Source organism: Pinus tabuliformis, chromosome 4_2, assembly GCF_031772625.1.
Source record: "Pinus tabuliformis cultivar Carrire ecotype Pingquan chromosome 4_2, CPIR1, whole genome shotgun sequence".
In the NCBI taxonomy this organism is placed as follows: Eukaryota; Viridiplantae; Streptophyta; class Pinopsida; order Pinales; family Pinaceae; genus Pinus; species Pinus tabuliformis.
This window is the reverse complement of record NC_142304.1, coordinates 526,514,644-526,531,598: the sequence shown is the minus strand read 5'-3', so window position 1 is coordinate 526,531,598 and position 16,955 is coordinate 526,514,644. Positions and strand designations below refer to the sequence as shown.

Below are 16,955 nucleotides of genomic sequence, written 5' to 3'. Positions count from 1 at the left end.
TTCCTCCATGTTTTCTTCCTATGTTTTAGCTCCTCTGTAGCAATCATCTTGGGCCAACGGTGTTCATCCATGCTTTCCACCTTTTTAAATAACTTAACAAACAAATGTTTGCTAAAGCCTCCATTGGGAATATTCCAGCCTCCACTAGCAAGATCTCATATGGGACAATGGATTTTACTTTGAGGTTACTAATGATTAAGTGCTTTTGAATTCTTTCTAGCTGTCTCTACTTGTGATTTGACATGCTGATCCCCCAAACTTCACATCCATAGAGGACAACTGGGGTAAACAACGCTCCAAAAAGAGTTTTCTTGGTTTTCCAGTCCTATAATTCTGCTTTCCTGCATCTGTTTTGAAGGAGGTAAGAAGCTCTCCATCCCAACTGAGCCTGTTGTGAAAAATGATGCAATGCAATGCTTTAATGAGACACAATTAGACAAAATGCTTCAAATGGAATGCTTGAGATATATTAAGATACCAATCCACTTATAATCTATATTACTTCAAGTAGAAAGTAAGATTAGCTTAAGATAATAACCAATGAAGCAACAAGAAATTACTCAATGAAACAAAACTAGAAATGACAATTAGAATTAGATGTTAGATCAACAACTCAAAATGCCTTTAAATAAAAGTGCTTTTAGGACGTTCTTTACTTATGAAACCAAGTAAGAATTATGATGAAAGCACACTTATGAGATGGTAGATGAGATTTCTAATCACTTTAGATCTACAATTGCAAGTGAAACAAAGACAAGAGATATTCCAAATGCACTAGATCAAGTAGCTAACTAAAGAGTGTAAACTAGCGGATTAGATATAGGATGCAATAGTTAGTAATGCAAGATACAATGAAACTAGAAATGCAAGGGAGAGAAGCTATCAAGTTAGATCTAAGACTAAGAGACAAGAACCAAAAGGCCTCCCTTTTAAATAAGGATATAGGATACCATGGGATTGATGTCCCAAGCTCCCTCAAGAAAAATGATTAATTTTATCACCAATATGTTACAACGAAAGAGGCCTTTTGGACAAAGAAAAGGGCTCTTTGACTTAAGGAGAATTACAATGATGAAAGAGCTTTGCAACAACTTTCTCCTCAAGCTACGAGGCTGATCCGCTTATGATTTCAATTTCAAACTTTCAAAACGAATGCTTCATACCTTAAAACCTCTTGGCCTTCAACAACAATGAGTATAGTCTTGAAATTTTCACAGCCTAGGTGAATGAGAGGCCTAGGATGCTCAAGGCCAACCTAGGAAATTGATCAAAAACTTGGGTTAAAATTTATTAAAATTTTATAGTGAATTTTCTTAAGGATCAGAGCTTTGAGTTCCTTCAATTTTTTTTTGCTGTAAACCTTCTCCAAACCGCATTTCACACTAGCAGAAAGAGACTCCCTTGGAGCTCACGACTTTGCGGATAAAGGCTCACAAGGCCTGCGACTATCCCAAAATATTTGCCAATGAAAACAAGCCTTCACAAATCGATCTCTCATCCAAATTTTCAGTGAAAAACCATTCAACAAAATCTATTTGTCTCTGCAAAATCCCAAAGGTTAGCATGTGAAACCAAAGACAAGAAATGAGCCCTAGAGGGCTTGCGGCTTCCTCAATAATTTAGTCTAAAAAATTGACCCTCTAAAGGGTGACTTCTAGCACAAAAATTGATGGAGGAAACCCTGAAAAATGCATCGATTTTTTTTGCAAAAGTCCAAGGGTTAGTCATGTAATATCAAGAGCAAAATACAAAGCCCTTAAAGGCTTGTGGCTAGGTGAAATAAGCTCAAAAGGCCGGTGGCTAGGCCAAATGGTCAATAAAATTGTGTAAGCCACAAAATTTATTGCAAACCTAGAGTCTAACAATGAGAGGAGGCTCTCAAAGTTAACGACCTCGACAAAGAAAAATTATATTTGAGCTGCAAAAAATCAAAACCCCAATCGAAAACCTCTAAAACAATTTGCAAAATTTTTATTTGTTGAAAATCCTTGAGAAAATTTTGATGCTAAGGCAATGGAAACCTCCAAACCTTTGCATTTGCCTTAATATTTTTTCAATGAAATTCGTAAGCCGCAAAGCCACAATTTTTGTTTTGAGAGGCTTTAATCCTTGCAACCTTCATAGATAAATTAATTTTTTTTTTTAAAAACACAAATAATTTAAATTTCCAAAGATATTTGGTTCCAAAGGCTAGGAAAAGCTTGCAACTTCATAAATATTTTGCTTCTGATTTGCATTGTGAAACCCCAAGTTAGATTTTGCAAATAAATCTTGGAGAAATTTTAAATAAATTTTATGTAATATTTTTATGAATGCAAATCCTTAAGAAAAATCAATTTTAAAGCCAAAACAAGCCTCAAAACCCTTGCGGCTTGAAGAGAAGGGCACAAAATGAAAGATGGCCTCAAAGAGAAATTTTATTGCAATAGAACCCTAGCCGCGAGGGTTTAGCCTCTCAGAAAGTTAATCTTCCTCTTATCTCAAAGCCAATCAACTTGCTAAAGGATTTATAAATAGAGTTATACTAAACCCTTGTCCTTCTTCTTCAAATCTACAAATAAAGACAGAGAAATCCAATAAAATGTATACAAAAATTATGTAGAAAGATTAGATGAGCATAAGAGCTTATTTACAAATCTACTAAGGCCAAATCGATGGAATATGAGTGCAACACAGTTCCATGATTAACAAATAATAACTCTATATTAGAAAATCTATTCAATTAAGCACTTTAGAATAAGAGAAATAGATGAAGATTAATAAGTTTTTTCTTAAGAAATGACTAAGAAGTTCCTGCAACACTCGTTAGATAAATCTTTGGAGATAGACAAAGTAGGCTCTTCGATCTCTTTCTTGGGAGTTGGTTCGTCCAACCAAATACTTACCCTCATGCCCAAGATCTGAAAGTGATTGATCTCTACACACATAAAATCAATGTTTTTGGAAACGGCTGAGCCGACTCTGACTTCGACTCGGCTGAGCTAGACCGAGCCAAGGCCTGACCGGGTCGGCTCAGTGGATAAAACAGAACCGCTGGCTGGTTTGTTACCGAGCCGACCAAGCTGGTCACCGACTCGGCCGACTCAGTAACAAAGCGACCGGCTCGGTCACCCTTGTGCATTAGCAATTTTGAAGGATTGAAGCCTTGAATCTTTTAGTCCTCTCAGCTCTTTGAAAAAGACCCTGAGGCACATTTGTCAAAAGTTTTTTTGCTTCCTACATATCAACGGTTGGGTTGTTGTTAGCCCTAAAGTAATCTATCACCGTGAGAAAGTTTTGAAAATTACAAGGTTGAAGTATGGTTATCCTAGTGACATGAATTAGAAAACTGAAACAATGCATGGAGCCATAAAATGTTTTTAAAAATACAAACTTTTTGGCAATGGACTAATAGATACATATTTACCTCTGATTGTTCTCGAGCTTGACCAAAATTAAATCAAGGGTTTTGAGACTTCATTAGGGGCAGATTTCTTGAAATCATCTCTAGCAGTCTAGGTAGAAGCATGAGACAAACCGTCCTGTAGGAAAGGCACAAATTTGAATACATCTGTTGATCAATGCATTGGCTTATCATTTGGGAAGCTATGATTGGTTGCAGAGAATTGGTATTATTGTTGTTGTAGTCTAGTGATTGTCCTTGGGCCGAGGCATAAAAAAATCCTGGCATTGGTGGCTAAGTATGAATTTTGTATTGGATAGTGCACTGGGTGCCATTTTGATATAATGGATATATTCATGAGCCTACTTTGATCATATGTTGTCTTCTCTCTATATTCTAAAGATTTTTGTTTGGAAACATGAATGAAAATCTTTAAAATTATGTTTTTTTATAAAAAAATGAATATTTAATGTATTTTTTACAACAACCGAGTCATTGAAATCAAACCGGCAGAGTTGATACCGAGTCGGAGTCGACCCTCGGCCGTTTCCAAACTGGAGTCGAATTTTTAAAACATTGCTTAAATTACAATTGTTAAATCACAACAGTTAAATAACAAAATTGAAGGAACAGATCTAGAGATACCTGCTACACCTATTAAATTGGAAATTAATTCTCTAACCCAAAAACAAATGCAAGATACTTGTGCAAATAATTAGTACACAACTGGCTAGTGAAATAGCAATATATCAATTTAGATCCAGTAGACCATTAAGAGGATTATTCATAATACATTACCACTGAGAAAAGAAGAGAGACATCACCATGAATGAACCCCAAAGACTTTTGCTTTATTATTCCAAGAAAAATTGCAGATTCCAATAGAGCTTCTCTAGTCAAAAGCTTGATTACCATGTGTTACATTGAGGAGCCTTGAGCTCAACTTATAGAAAAATGAGAGATCTAGATCCCTCTCCAAGTGAAAATGGCTAAGTGCATAAAGTTGACTTGATCCTGGAGAAAAACGACAAGTTGAAAGGTTGATCCATGTCAAATTAATCTCGACCCTTGATTGCCTTGAGAAAAAATTTGATCTCCTGATGATGAGCTAGATGGACCTAAAATATAATTTTCTAATTCCTTCTCGAAAATCCCACATTCCATTTAACCACCTTGGTCCACAAATTCGATTTTCCTCAAAAAATCAATTTTTGTTGGGAATTAATTCCTTTTTTCTGGCCCAAAGGATTTTTTGGGGACTTTTCCTTGCCTGATTATAATGATTAAGGAGAATTACAATGATCAAAAGAGCTTTGCAATAACTTCCCCCCCAAGCTACGAGGTTGATCCACTTATTATTTCAATTTCAAACTTTCAAAACGAATGCTTCAGACCTTAAATCCTCTCATGGCCAACACAGAAGATTGATCAAAAATTTTGATTAAAATTTTATGGTGAATTTTCCTAAGGATCAGGGCTTTGAATTCCTTCAAATTTCTTTTGTTGCAAACCCTCTCCAAATTGCCTTTCGCAATAACGGAAAGAGACTCCCTTGGAGTTCACAACATTGAAGATAAAGGCTTACAAGGCTTGCAACTATCCCAAAAGATTTGCAAACGAAAACAAGCCTTCACAAATCGATCTCTCACCCAAATTGTCAGTGAAAAACCATTCAACGAAATTTATTTGTCTCTACAAAATACCAAACATTAGCGTGTGAGACCAAGGGCAAGAAATAAGCGCTAGAGGGCTTGCGAGTTTTTGAAAAATTTAGTCTAAAAAATGACCCTCCAAAGGATGACTTCTAGCCCAAAAGTTGATGGAGGAAACCCTAAAAAATGTATTGATTTCTTTTGCAAAAATCCAAGGGTTAGTCACCTTATATCAAGAGCAAAATTTAAAGCCCTTAGAGGCTTGTGACTAGGCGGAATAAGCTCCAAAAGGCCTGTTGCTAGGCCAAAAATGATTAATAAAATTATGTAAGCCAAAATATTTATGCGAAACCTCTAGTCTAACAATGAGAGGAGGCTCTCAAAGTTAACAACCTCCACAAAGAAAAATTATATTTGAGTTGCAAAAAATCAAAACCCCAATCGAAAACCTCTAAAAGAATTTGCAAAATTTTATGAGTTGAAAATCCTTAAGAAAATTTCGATTTTGAGGCAACGAAAGCCTCCAAACGTTTGCAGTTGCCTTAATTTTTTTTAACAAAATTCGTAAGCCACAAAGCCACAATTTCTTTTATTTTTATTTTGAGAGGCTCGAGAGGCTTTAATCCTTGTGGCCTTCCCAGATAAATTCCAAAAAATTAAAAAAAACACAAAATAATTTAAATTTCCAAAGATCTTTGGTTCTAAAGGCTAGGAAAAGCTTGCTGCTTCATAAAAATTTTGCTTCTGATTTGCAAAGTGAAACCCCAAATTAGATTTTGCAAATAAGTCTTGGAGAAATTTTAGAGAATTTTTCTGTAAGATTTCTATGAATGCAAATCCCTAAGAAAAATTGGTTTTGAAGCCAAAACAAGCCTCAAACCCTTGTGGCTTGAAGAGAAGGGCTTAAAATGACTTACGACCTCAAAGAGAAATTTTACTGCAATAGAACCCTAGCCATGAGGGTTTGGCCTCTCAGAAAGTTGATCTTCCTCTTATCTCGAAGCCAATCCACCTGTAAAAGGATTTATAAATAGATCTATACTAAACCCTTGTCCTTCTTCTTCAAATATGCAAATAAACACAAAGAAAAATGCAATAGAATGTATACAAAAATTATGTAGAAAGGTTAGATCTGTGCACAAGAGTTTATCTACAAATCTACAAAGGCTAAATTGATGGAATATGGGTACAACTCGGTTCCTTGATTAGCAAATAATAACTCTATATTAGTAGATCTATTCAATTAAACACTTTAGAATAAGAGAAATAGATGAAGATTAATAAGTTTTCTCCCAAGCAACGACTAAGAAGGTCTTGCAACACTCATTAGATACATATTTGGAGATAGACAAAGTAGGCTCTTTGATCTTTGTCTTGGGAGGTTGCTAGACTGTTGAAAAATGTGTAACTAGGTTTGGCGCTCATAAATATGAAATGTACTTTTGATTCTTGTATTTTGTAAAATAAAAGAAAAAATATTATTGTTATTTTTAAACATGGGTTTTATGCTCAAGGTCTTTTATTTTAGAGGTCAAGCACCCATTGAGTGCTTCTAGGGTTTGTCCTAGGTCAAGTAGTCAAAAGAGTCATTGTCATAAGTTGAAGACCCCATCAGACACGTTGTAACTTGAAAAGATTATTATTTTTGTATTTAAAAGTGTCAAAATACCCTCCAAGACCAAGTCGGCTTGGCAGCGGAGAAGTCGACCTATTTTGAAGAGTCATGTCCACCTTAAGAAGGCTATATAAAGGAAGGAACTCGACCTCCTTGGAATACAATTCAGTTCTCACTCATCTAAGCAAAGGAGAAGCACAAGAAGGCTAGCAAATAAGGAGGACGACGAAGAAAAGAAGTTTTTGGGCTAATTCCTTCTCGCATGTGCGAAGATGGAAGGCTAAGGTTTGCTGCTTCAATGTCGAAATTCTCTATTTGCTGAAGTGGATCAAAGTTGCTGGAAGAAGGGCCTAATAGGTCACTTACTAGCCCTAGACAAGGAAGCAAGTCAAAGCGAAGCTACTAGGAGGCCTTGGAAAGAAAAATTTGGCTCACACGTGTGTATACAATAGTAGTTGCAGGGGGGCTGAACACTTCAGACCTGCAGTAGAGGCTGAAATTGGGGGTCGAAGTTGTGCTGCTAGAAGAGATTTTACTGGGTTTGACTTGGACAAAGGAAGCACATCATCAGGAGAGGTCAGATTTGGCCTTGGAAGGGTATTGGTTTTGTTCTAGAGGTCTTGGAATTCGTCAATTGAAGAATCTATAAGAAGAGAAGAGATTTACGAGTTTTCATTTCAAGTGGAGAGGTTTTGGCTTTGGCTTGCAACCTATATCCTGTGTTCTTGTGTACTATTGTTCTTCTTGTTTTGGTAGTTGTTTGATGATAAGAACAAACATAATAATAAGAGAAGAAGCTAATAAGAAAGTAAAAGTAAAAAGACATCACAAACAGTTATCAAGAATAGAAAAATCATCCTATCTTTTGCCCTATAGATTTCTCAACATGGTATTAGAGCTAAGGTTGGTTAAGGGCATAATGAAGATATCTTCTACATTGAAGAAGTTCCTAACGAAGTGTACAATGGTGGGAAGTCATCTCAAGAACGACATAAAAGAAGTATGCGATCTGTTATTTTCTCTTAAGAAGGAATTAACCAAGATATCTACAAAGCACGGAGGACTATTCTCGGCAGCCATCGACACATTTCAAGATGAGAATATTTGGGTAATCGATAGTGGAACATCGAGACATATGACTGGTCAACATAAGCAACTGAAAACGTTGTTAAAAGGAAAGTCCTTTTACTCCGTAGAGCCTGGTGATAATAGGAGATACCCTGTGAGAGGAATTGGATCAACCTCACTAGAGCTGGAGAATTGAGGAAATATTCATCTCAACAATATCTTGTTTGTTCCAGGTTTGCACAAGAATTTACTTTCTATTTCATGTCTAGAAGATAAAGGTGATAGAATTGCTTTCATAGATGGAAACGTTGTAGTATGGGATAAAAAGTCAAGCATAGAAGATGGAAGGATGATTGGGATCCGTGAAGGAAGACTTTATAGATTCTTATTGCTCAATTAAGAACTAACTCGCATCAACTTTGGTGTGAAACAAGACGGTGGAAAAGACCTAAAGAATCTTGGGAAGAACGGGTGTGTACTTTTTTCACTTCTAGGTAGTGGAATCAGAAAAACATTTCATTTTGGAATGTGATGCTTTTAGAGACATCAGAGACAATTATGGAAATATGTTAGCATTGGTCCCTTGGCATTGTCTTTTCAGTGAGGGAACTGTTAGAAGGTTGGGTCAGCTCATCATCAATTTGAATAAGAAAATGATTGAATTGCAAAAGGCGAAAAGCAGGGAGGCTGGTGGTCCCATAGACTATTTTTAGTCTCGTGGACGTTAAAATATCATTCATTCATATTCTACATCCATGGTTTTTTAGGTCCTTTCATTTTCCTATGTTTTCATTTTGATCACCATTCTCACATATTGTAGTTGGTCTATAAGGGTTTGTAAAAATAATCACCATAATTAGGGAATTATGAAAAAATATAGAATGACAAGAAGCAAAAATGATTACACGATGAAAATTGCTAGGTAGCTACCTGGCTTATGATCGTTGCAATCTCTTATTTTCGCCCTTTAGAGTGATTAGCTTATTTGGAATGGATATGATGGGTTGCTTTTCTCCCGTGTGTATGGTATGGAATTGGTCTTTATAGTGATCAACAGTTCAAGTTTTCTTGATTCAAAGTAGCAAGCAACATAAGATTTGGCTTCAACATTCTCTAATTGTATAGCTTTGGTTTTTTTATCTGTTTGCTTAGATTTATTTGATGGCTTTGGTGATTTCATTTCGCTCACTTCTGAAATTTAATGCTGTAAATTTAATTGTAAGTGCAACACTTATTTTAGTATGTCTGGCCCTTAGGTGAATGAAATAGCTTGGAATACAACTGGAGAGCTTTTCTTTCTCACAACAGGAAATGGTAAGGAAATCTCTTTGTTTCAATGCTTATTATTACATTTTAGTCTCTATGTTTTGTCCTTTCAAATTGCGATGTTTTATATTATATCTGGCAAATATTGATTAAAGAACAAACGGCTGTTGGCTAAAAATTTGTTATCTTTTGTCTTTTAATTTATTTGGTGATGTATTAAATGTACAATGTAGTTGATAAATTATAATGTGCTCAATTGTTGTAGTGACTTCATGGGTTCTGTGAAGGGTTTTAAACCTAGGGTATCATCGCTAAGAAGTTTTAATTAGGAAGTCTTCTTTAGGTAATCATACTTAATTCTGGATGGGTGAATAATTGCTTCCCCAACATCATGTTGATATGAGCTCGATGTGTATAAAAGTCCCCCTTTTTGTAAATATTTCTATTTTGCATCTCCTACTGTTTTGAAGTTTTAAGTCATTTGTGCAGACACTGTCTATTCATTATGTTTCATTTTAAACTTGTAATGTTGGGAAGTTTTGTTCGACATTTCGGCATGATTGTTGTGTTTAGGTTTTGGGAAGGTCATGGGCTCCAATTTTGGTTGGCTACAATACCAGGGATTGAAACAAAAGAATGTAATGACTTAAATGGGTAGAGAGGTGTATGAACTTAGGAAATTGATGGTCCTTGGACTAACAGAAGTGAACCTTTTGAGCGATGAGATGCCCATTTATGTCAACCAAGACTGTGCATGTGACTTCCAGATAAGTAATTGAATGACTAAAATGGGTATAGATGTGTACTTAGAAAATTAATGACTCTTGGATTAAAGGAAGTGAACCATGTGAGAGATGTGATGCCCGTTTATGTCAAGCAAGACTATGTGCTCGTGATTTCGAGATAAATTGGGGATTAACCAAATTAATACACAGTTGAGTTTAAAATAATCCAAAGACATCATGTATCTTGGGAGCACAAGGATCATGTATGTATATGGAGATAATGTTTTGATTTTCATCTTAATTTGTCAGCTTAATATTTTGATATGATCTTATGAGTTAATCCTAGTGATGAAGTCTCAGCAACATAAAGGGTCCAAAAGTTCAAGAGTACGACATTATGCAAGAATTGCAACACGTTAATGGGTAAAACTCCTTTCTTCAAAGGAAGCTATTGTAGAAAATATTTTGTTAGGTTATTTAATGAGGAACTTTTGAATTTGGTGTTGGTATTGTTCTTCAAAGCAGTTATCAATCCATGCACAAAAGAGTGATTTGAGGGAACCTTTTTGTGAATCGGGACATTTGTCAAGTTAAAGTAGAGGTTGAAAAAGCGGTAGCGTGGTTTGTGAAATTGGGGAGGAGGTAATAAAGTTTATGTATACACCTTGAACTTGGTGCAGAGGAGGTTAGGGACTGTTATCACGGAATCATTCACCCCTAGTGCAAAGCCCACATAAGGTATTATGGCTGAGTGAAACACGGATGTGTTGCCACTGTCACTTAGACAGCTACTTCCGTTTTCTTAGTGTGGGACAGATCCAACACAAAGGAGGTCTCCCTATCTAGGGTTCCTGTTTCTCACCTGTTTGCAAGAGGTCTTGAAGAAGATCAAAATAGTACTGGTGTTATTTCTGGAATCTTGTAGGAGAAGTGAGTACCCAATATACAAGGAATGGTTCAGGCTTTGCTGGTGTTATCTCATAAATCACTATATGGACATGTCAAATTTTCTAGATTTTCCTCCCTTACGAGCCACTGCAAATCATCTTATTCTGGGCTTCTAAGTATTTCAGTAGTGGATTTGTTGTGAACATATTCCAATGAGATGTTTTTTTGAAGTACGATAACAACAGCACTAAAAGGTGAAGTCTCCAAGCATTAACTTGCTTGGGTGATGTCTGCATCAAAATAGACCTAGTGGTGTTGTTCAGTGGAGTCCATTTTGTGGTTTATGTCAGCAGATTTGATTGTCACTTCTGACACAGCTGAGTTATGCATCCATTTGGTACTGTAGCTTGGGTCAAGTCTGATGTTAAAAACCCAGAGATGAATTGTGTGACCTTATGAAGTACTACTGAGCCAGAAAGTTGCATCGGATGATAGAATACAGTAAAGACTATGACTGTATTGTTGACAGTGATTTAAAGGTATATTTGGAGAACAGAATTAGCCATAATGAAACATTGTAGCACTGGAGTGGTAGACTGTTCAAGATGATGCACACTGGATCAGAGGGCTGTGATAATTTGGAAGGTTTATTTGAAGTAGTGCGCCTAATTTGTGTGGTGTGTATATATAGACACATACACAACACACACATATGGAACGCTGAGGTAATTTTATGGAGCTGACCTATCCTCGCAGCTTTCATATTGAGGTGGAAAGAAAGGGAACACTGACATAAAGTGAATCCTAACAGAGATTTTTTTTTTTTTTTTTGATGAGGCTGACCGAAAATAGTATGCAGCGCTGAGCTGACCTGTGCATATTTGGTCTAATGCCAACTTATGTCGTGATGGAATAAATTTAAAGGGACACTTTTGGAATGATGTTTTAATCATGACTTGGGATGTTTTTACACCCTTGGTGTGTTGAATCTTGTAGCTATGGTTGGTCTTCATATTGATATATTTTTATCATTGATGTGTTCCATGCTCAAAAGAAAAGTATATTCTTCATTTATTTGTCAAAAAGAAAAATATAAGGCATCTTTTTCATGACCTTGTCAAAAGAAAAATTTGAATTTTGAATATTTGTTTTGGCTCCACAAGAAGTGCAAGTTGGCCGTCTAGTAATCAAATCGGCTCAGCCCTCAATGGCACCCATTCGGACTATTGGATCTTGTTAATTTTAGGGCTATATTGTTCTCTACTATAGATAATTGCATCTTCAAACTTTTTGACATCATCATATAACATTCACCCCATAGCATCATTTCATCATTAGCAATTATGTAGAGAGAACAATAACATCAGCAATGCAGTGGAACAAAGAACAATAGAAGAAAAATATGCACAATAGAAACACCAGGATTTAGGTTAGAGACAGGCAAAACCCCACAGGGGGGTAAACCCAACCAAATTCCTCTTCTTAGATATTCATCAATTGCTCAGTTGAAATACAAAGTACAATAAGAATGAGATTCATCAATTACATCAGGCCTCCTAGGGCCAACCCAAGTCAGTTCACAACTATGTTTGTGAACTGAACGATCTGATCTCTAGAGAGCTGCTGCCATATCATTGTCACAAGAAGTAACATCCATGTCATAGGGATAAGAGTTATCACTATCAGAGGTCATCACTTTCATTATCACTATGACAAATCAGTATTGTCAAATGCATATCAAATGTATATTAGTATATCACTGGCAAACCTCTGACAAGTACTGATTAAAAAATTAGTGCTAGTCTATATTGCACTTGAATTTTCAACATGATGGCTACATTTTATACCTTGAAAAGTGGATATCAGCTTTGTCCATCAAAGTGTCTGTAATTTTCTGAAGGAACTTGTTTTGTTTTGCATTGAAGTCCTTTCCCACAATTGAAATTCTCATTTGCATGGACAAGAGGGGTTTTTACGACCATGGATGTGTACCTCTGAAGCCCTTGTCCAAGTTAGAAGACAGATTAGTTGATGACATAGAAATGTGAGGGCCCATAGATCCACTTGGAAGGAGGTACCAGTTGTCTTAATTGGCACATGTTGGGAAGTTTATGGACATAATGCACTTTGGAAACCTTTGTAAGGGTCTTTGGAAGCTGGATGGTGCACCAAAAGCCCCTCTTTTTCCTCCTTTTTTGGAGATGGGTCATATTATCCCTTTTTCAATACGGGTACCCCAAAATTTTGACAAAGGACTACACCATTTGTAAGCCTAAATCATTTGGTCCTGTAGGCCATGCGAGATGAAATGTGAAAGTGTAGCCTAGTTCCTCTTAGCTGGATGGTTATGATCTGTGTTTTTAGCTTTATCTTCACGGTGCTTGGTTTTATGGCTTTGCTAGACATCCCCAGGTGGGTGGTAACCCCCCACCATGATGGACATGCTTATGTCTTCGGTTGGTATTCAGGTATCATGAAGGTGGATCTATTAGGACACATGGCTTAAAGGAACACTTGTTGTGTTAGCCTTGTAATGGTGATCACACTATCTAAGGGTGGAAATGCCCATCTCATTATTGTCTTAGCGCACCTACCTTTTATTTCCTGCATAGATTATATTTTTTTCAATGTATGCAGACCTATTTTGCCATGGCCATTAGTCTTTTTGGTAGTCTCATAATTCATGATGATCTTGCGCTCCACAGAGTAATGTTTCACGTTGTCCAAGGCAAGGAAAGAGGTCTATTGCACTCTCAAGGGCAAGCTAAGTCATCTTCAAGTCAAAGAACCTGAACATCATCTTCAAATTGCCTTTTCAAGTATATATATATATATATATATATATATATATATATATATATTACAAAGGAAGCTACAACTTTCGGTTTACCAACTATAATTGGAAGGGCTACAACCCAAAGATGTACCATCTCCCACTTGAAGGAGGCAACAACCCCTGAAAGAAGCTACAACTTCCCTCCCTAGCACCACTCTGCCACCCTATAGAATACCAGATAAAATAAGATTTTCTTGGGCTTCTGTACTAGGGACAATGACTCGATTACAACAGTATCCATGCCCTTAGATCATTAAAAAACTTTCATTCTATCTTTAACTCAACAACTTACTCCAAGATTTTTATAAGGGCTCCAAAGATCTGCTCTAGGAACACGCATCAATGGTCTGCTGCAAGTGTCAAAGTCTACTTGCGAAAAAACAACTTCAAGAAATGTTCCAAATGAAGTTTGCTAGAAATTCATATTAAAGTTTGTTGCAGGAGAAGTCTACTACAAGGTCTCCTATGATTTAAGATCTGCTTCAAGGAGGTCTTCAAGTCTACTCCAAAATGGTATGCTTCAAGCATCTTCAAGTCTTCGTAAGGGTGTCTTCAAGTCAGCTTCAAAATGGTCCGCTCCAAGGATCTTCAAGTCTGCATAAAGGCTTTAGATTCAAAGCTCTGCAAGTCTTGTTTAAGGTTTGATCTAAAAGCCGATCTAAAGATTGTTCAAAATCTACTCAAGGTTTGATACAAAAACTTGATACTAAGCTTGCTAGTGTTTGCCCAAAATCAACTCCAGGTCATGGTCAAAGCATAGGACAAATACCTCTCTTTACCTCTAGTACGAGATTTGCTATAAGAGGCCGAAACTCTTGCCTTAGGGATGAACCACCATAGTCAAAAAATCTTTACCTTAGGTACAAATTTCGCTCGCCGCAGAGGGGCTTGAATTTCCTTGGGCTTTATGCAAAAGCATAGGTCTGTAATAGGCCGAAATTCTTGCCTCAACGTCTAGCTACAGAGGGGTTAGAACTTTGTTCCCAGGGCCAAAGTTTTGAGGCGACAGAGGGCCGAATCTTAGGATAATATAGAATGAGATCTACTACAAAAAGGGCCAAATTTGGAGCTGCTTAGAAGGCCGAATTTGGTTGTCATGAGATAAGTGAAGTATGCTCTAGAAGTTGACAAAATTTCCTCATTGAATTGATCAACAATAGCTAGTAACTATAACCCAGAAATCACAAAAACCAAAATCAAATGCCAAGCCAAACATTTGAATCTTTGATCTGTCTTTCTTCAGATTAGCGTTTATGCACAAGGCCTCAATTGTTTTTATCTCGGATTTCTCCTTTTTAACTTCTTGTCGCACAAAATGTCTAGGCATCGCGACAACGTATTAGATCGGGGGTTGTCACCTTGATCCCCAATCTCTCTGTTAAGCTGTCTCACAACAATAGAATAAGGGGAGTATACCTTACGGAAATGGATGGAAGAAAGACTAGTTGGGAATCAACCAATCCGGGAGACACAGTTGAGCGACCAAGTACTTGTTATAGATCTAGCAAGACTTTAAGGAGTCGATTAGATTTAGATGTTTGATATCAGTGCCTTATGGAGTCAATTCTCTTGCTTAGTAAATTTAGGACCAAGTACAGGATGGGAAACTGCTGCTTTAATGATTAACTATCCTATATGAAAATGCAATTTCTATGACTCAAGTGAAATGCAAGAATCTTGGTTGATTTTATTTAAATGCCTATTCTAAAAATGTCCTTTGATCTTTGTTTGTATTGAGCCTAAACTTAATAGCGAATGGTCGAGAGAAGACAAGGTGAAACACACGAGGGTGTGATTAATGATCCCTCTCCTTGAAATCTAATGTATCCGGTGCCTTCAATGCTACAGAGGCTGTGGCTTTGACGACTGCAAGGTCACCACTTTGAACACTAAAAAGATTAGACTTATCAAGAAAAGACACATAGGTGTTCCTATCTTTGTTTCAACCAAACTTATGCTTGGAGGTTGATTATTAAATTTAAGATTAACCTAGAATGCAGAATGCAAGGAGGATTTTAGAAGATGTTTTAGTGAAGGGAGATGTTAAAGACTCAAAGCACTTAGATTACGATTTATTCTGAGTTAAATGTTAAGTACTTAAGCGAAAATTTGATGAAAAATCCCAAACGAGCAGATGCTCAAAATACTCAATTTCAAGCACTGAAAGATATATAATTTTCCACAAGTCCACGATAGAGTATTCAATAAAAATGCTGATCACAATTTCTTGAAAATTATCAAAACTATTTATTCAAGAAATATCTAATAACTCAAGTAAATAGATGCAAACTTAGGGTTAATTTCCTTCTTAGACAATGAGCGATCTCAATAATTACCAAGCATTAAAACCAATGATCACAAAACTTAGTTGAAGCATGCACATAATAGTTGAAGCATGCAAATAATGAAAGCCTAAGCACTTAAATTTCAACGATTTAATATTTAGGATAGCAATGAAATTTAGATACTAATTAATGCCAATTTACTGAACAAACACCTCTTCAAAAAATTCTGGAACTTATTGATTTTTCTAATGTCACGAATCCAAAAAAATATATTTTCTTGTATAATCAAACTCAAAGATATTTAAAAAATTATATTGCCTTAACTATATAAAAATTTTAAAATTTTCCCCACAAAAATTTCAAAGATTAAAGGCCCAAAAAACCATTATCAGAAAAACTCAAAAAAGAACTTTAGTTTAAAATTTGTGTCACGCTTCTATGTTGGGAGGTCAAATTTACACCAGCATGAGGGAATAAATGATGTATGTAGGTCAAGGAACATTGGTAGAGGTAGAAACGAGTAGAAAGGAGATGAGAATGCAGAGGGAGCCGCACAAAGAAGGGAAAGGAGCTCATGCGAAGGGGTAAGGAATGTGACACAAAGAGAGGATGAGGGACGCAATGCAGAGAGAGGATGAGGGATACGACACAGAGAGAGGATGAGGGATATGGGCCAGGAGAGATAAGGGACACGAGGCAAAGGAATGGGAGCTGCGAGTAGCAGGAGAAGGGTTGCCAAGAGGCAGCGAACGGTTGGATGGAACTAGGATTAGGCAGTGAATAGGGAAGAGTGAGGAATGCAGAGGAGATAGACACGCAGGGCTGAGGGAATGCGATAGAGGGAATAACTGTGTGCAGAGAGAGCAACGAGCTGGGAGGCTAGGGATGTCAGGGGCTCATGCAGAGAGGATATGGGAGTTAGGGAGATGAGGGTGCGAAAGGCCGAGGATAAATCACAGAGGAGAAATGCGAGCAGAGAGTTGAGGGGATGTTTAACACAGGTAGAGAGGGAGGCTGCAAAGAAAAAGCTTGAGGAAGCCAAGGGCTAGCCCAAAAAATTTAAAAATTTTGCCCAAAATCGAATTCTGAAACTGATATAACTCTACTTTAAATTACTATCAGAATTCACTATAAAAAAGGAAACTCAGATTTGAATCTTCAAATGAATGATTTTGTTGTTTTTGTCTCCGCAAGCAAAAAAATTGAGGCTAGATCTTGCCCTCCAGGGCCTAGATCTG

General features: G+C 36.7%; 1 protein-coding gene across 1 annotated transcript in view; it reads left to right on the top strand.

Annotated features, from left to right (window-relative positions):
* LOC149170324 (THO complex subunit 3-like) overlaps positions 1 to 16,955 on the top strand; it is a 243,559-nt gene that overhangs the window by 118,627 nt on the left and 107,977 nt on the right. Inside the window, exon 6 of the mRNA XM_089428988.1 lies at positions 8,974 to 9,031. Coding sequence (XP_089285114.1) covers positions 8,974 to 9,031 — 58 coding nt within the window. The remainder of the gene's footprint in view (positions 1 to 8,973; positions 9,032 to 16,955) is intronic.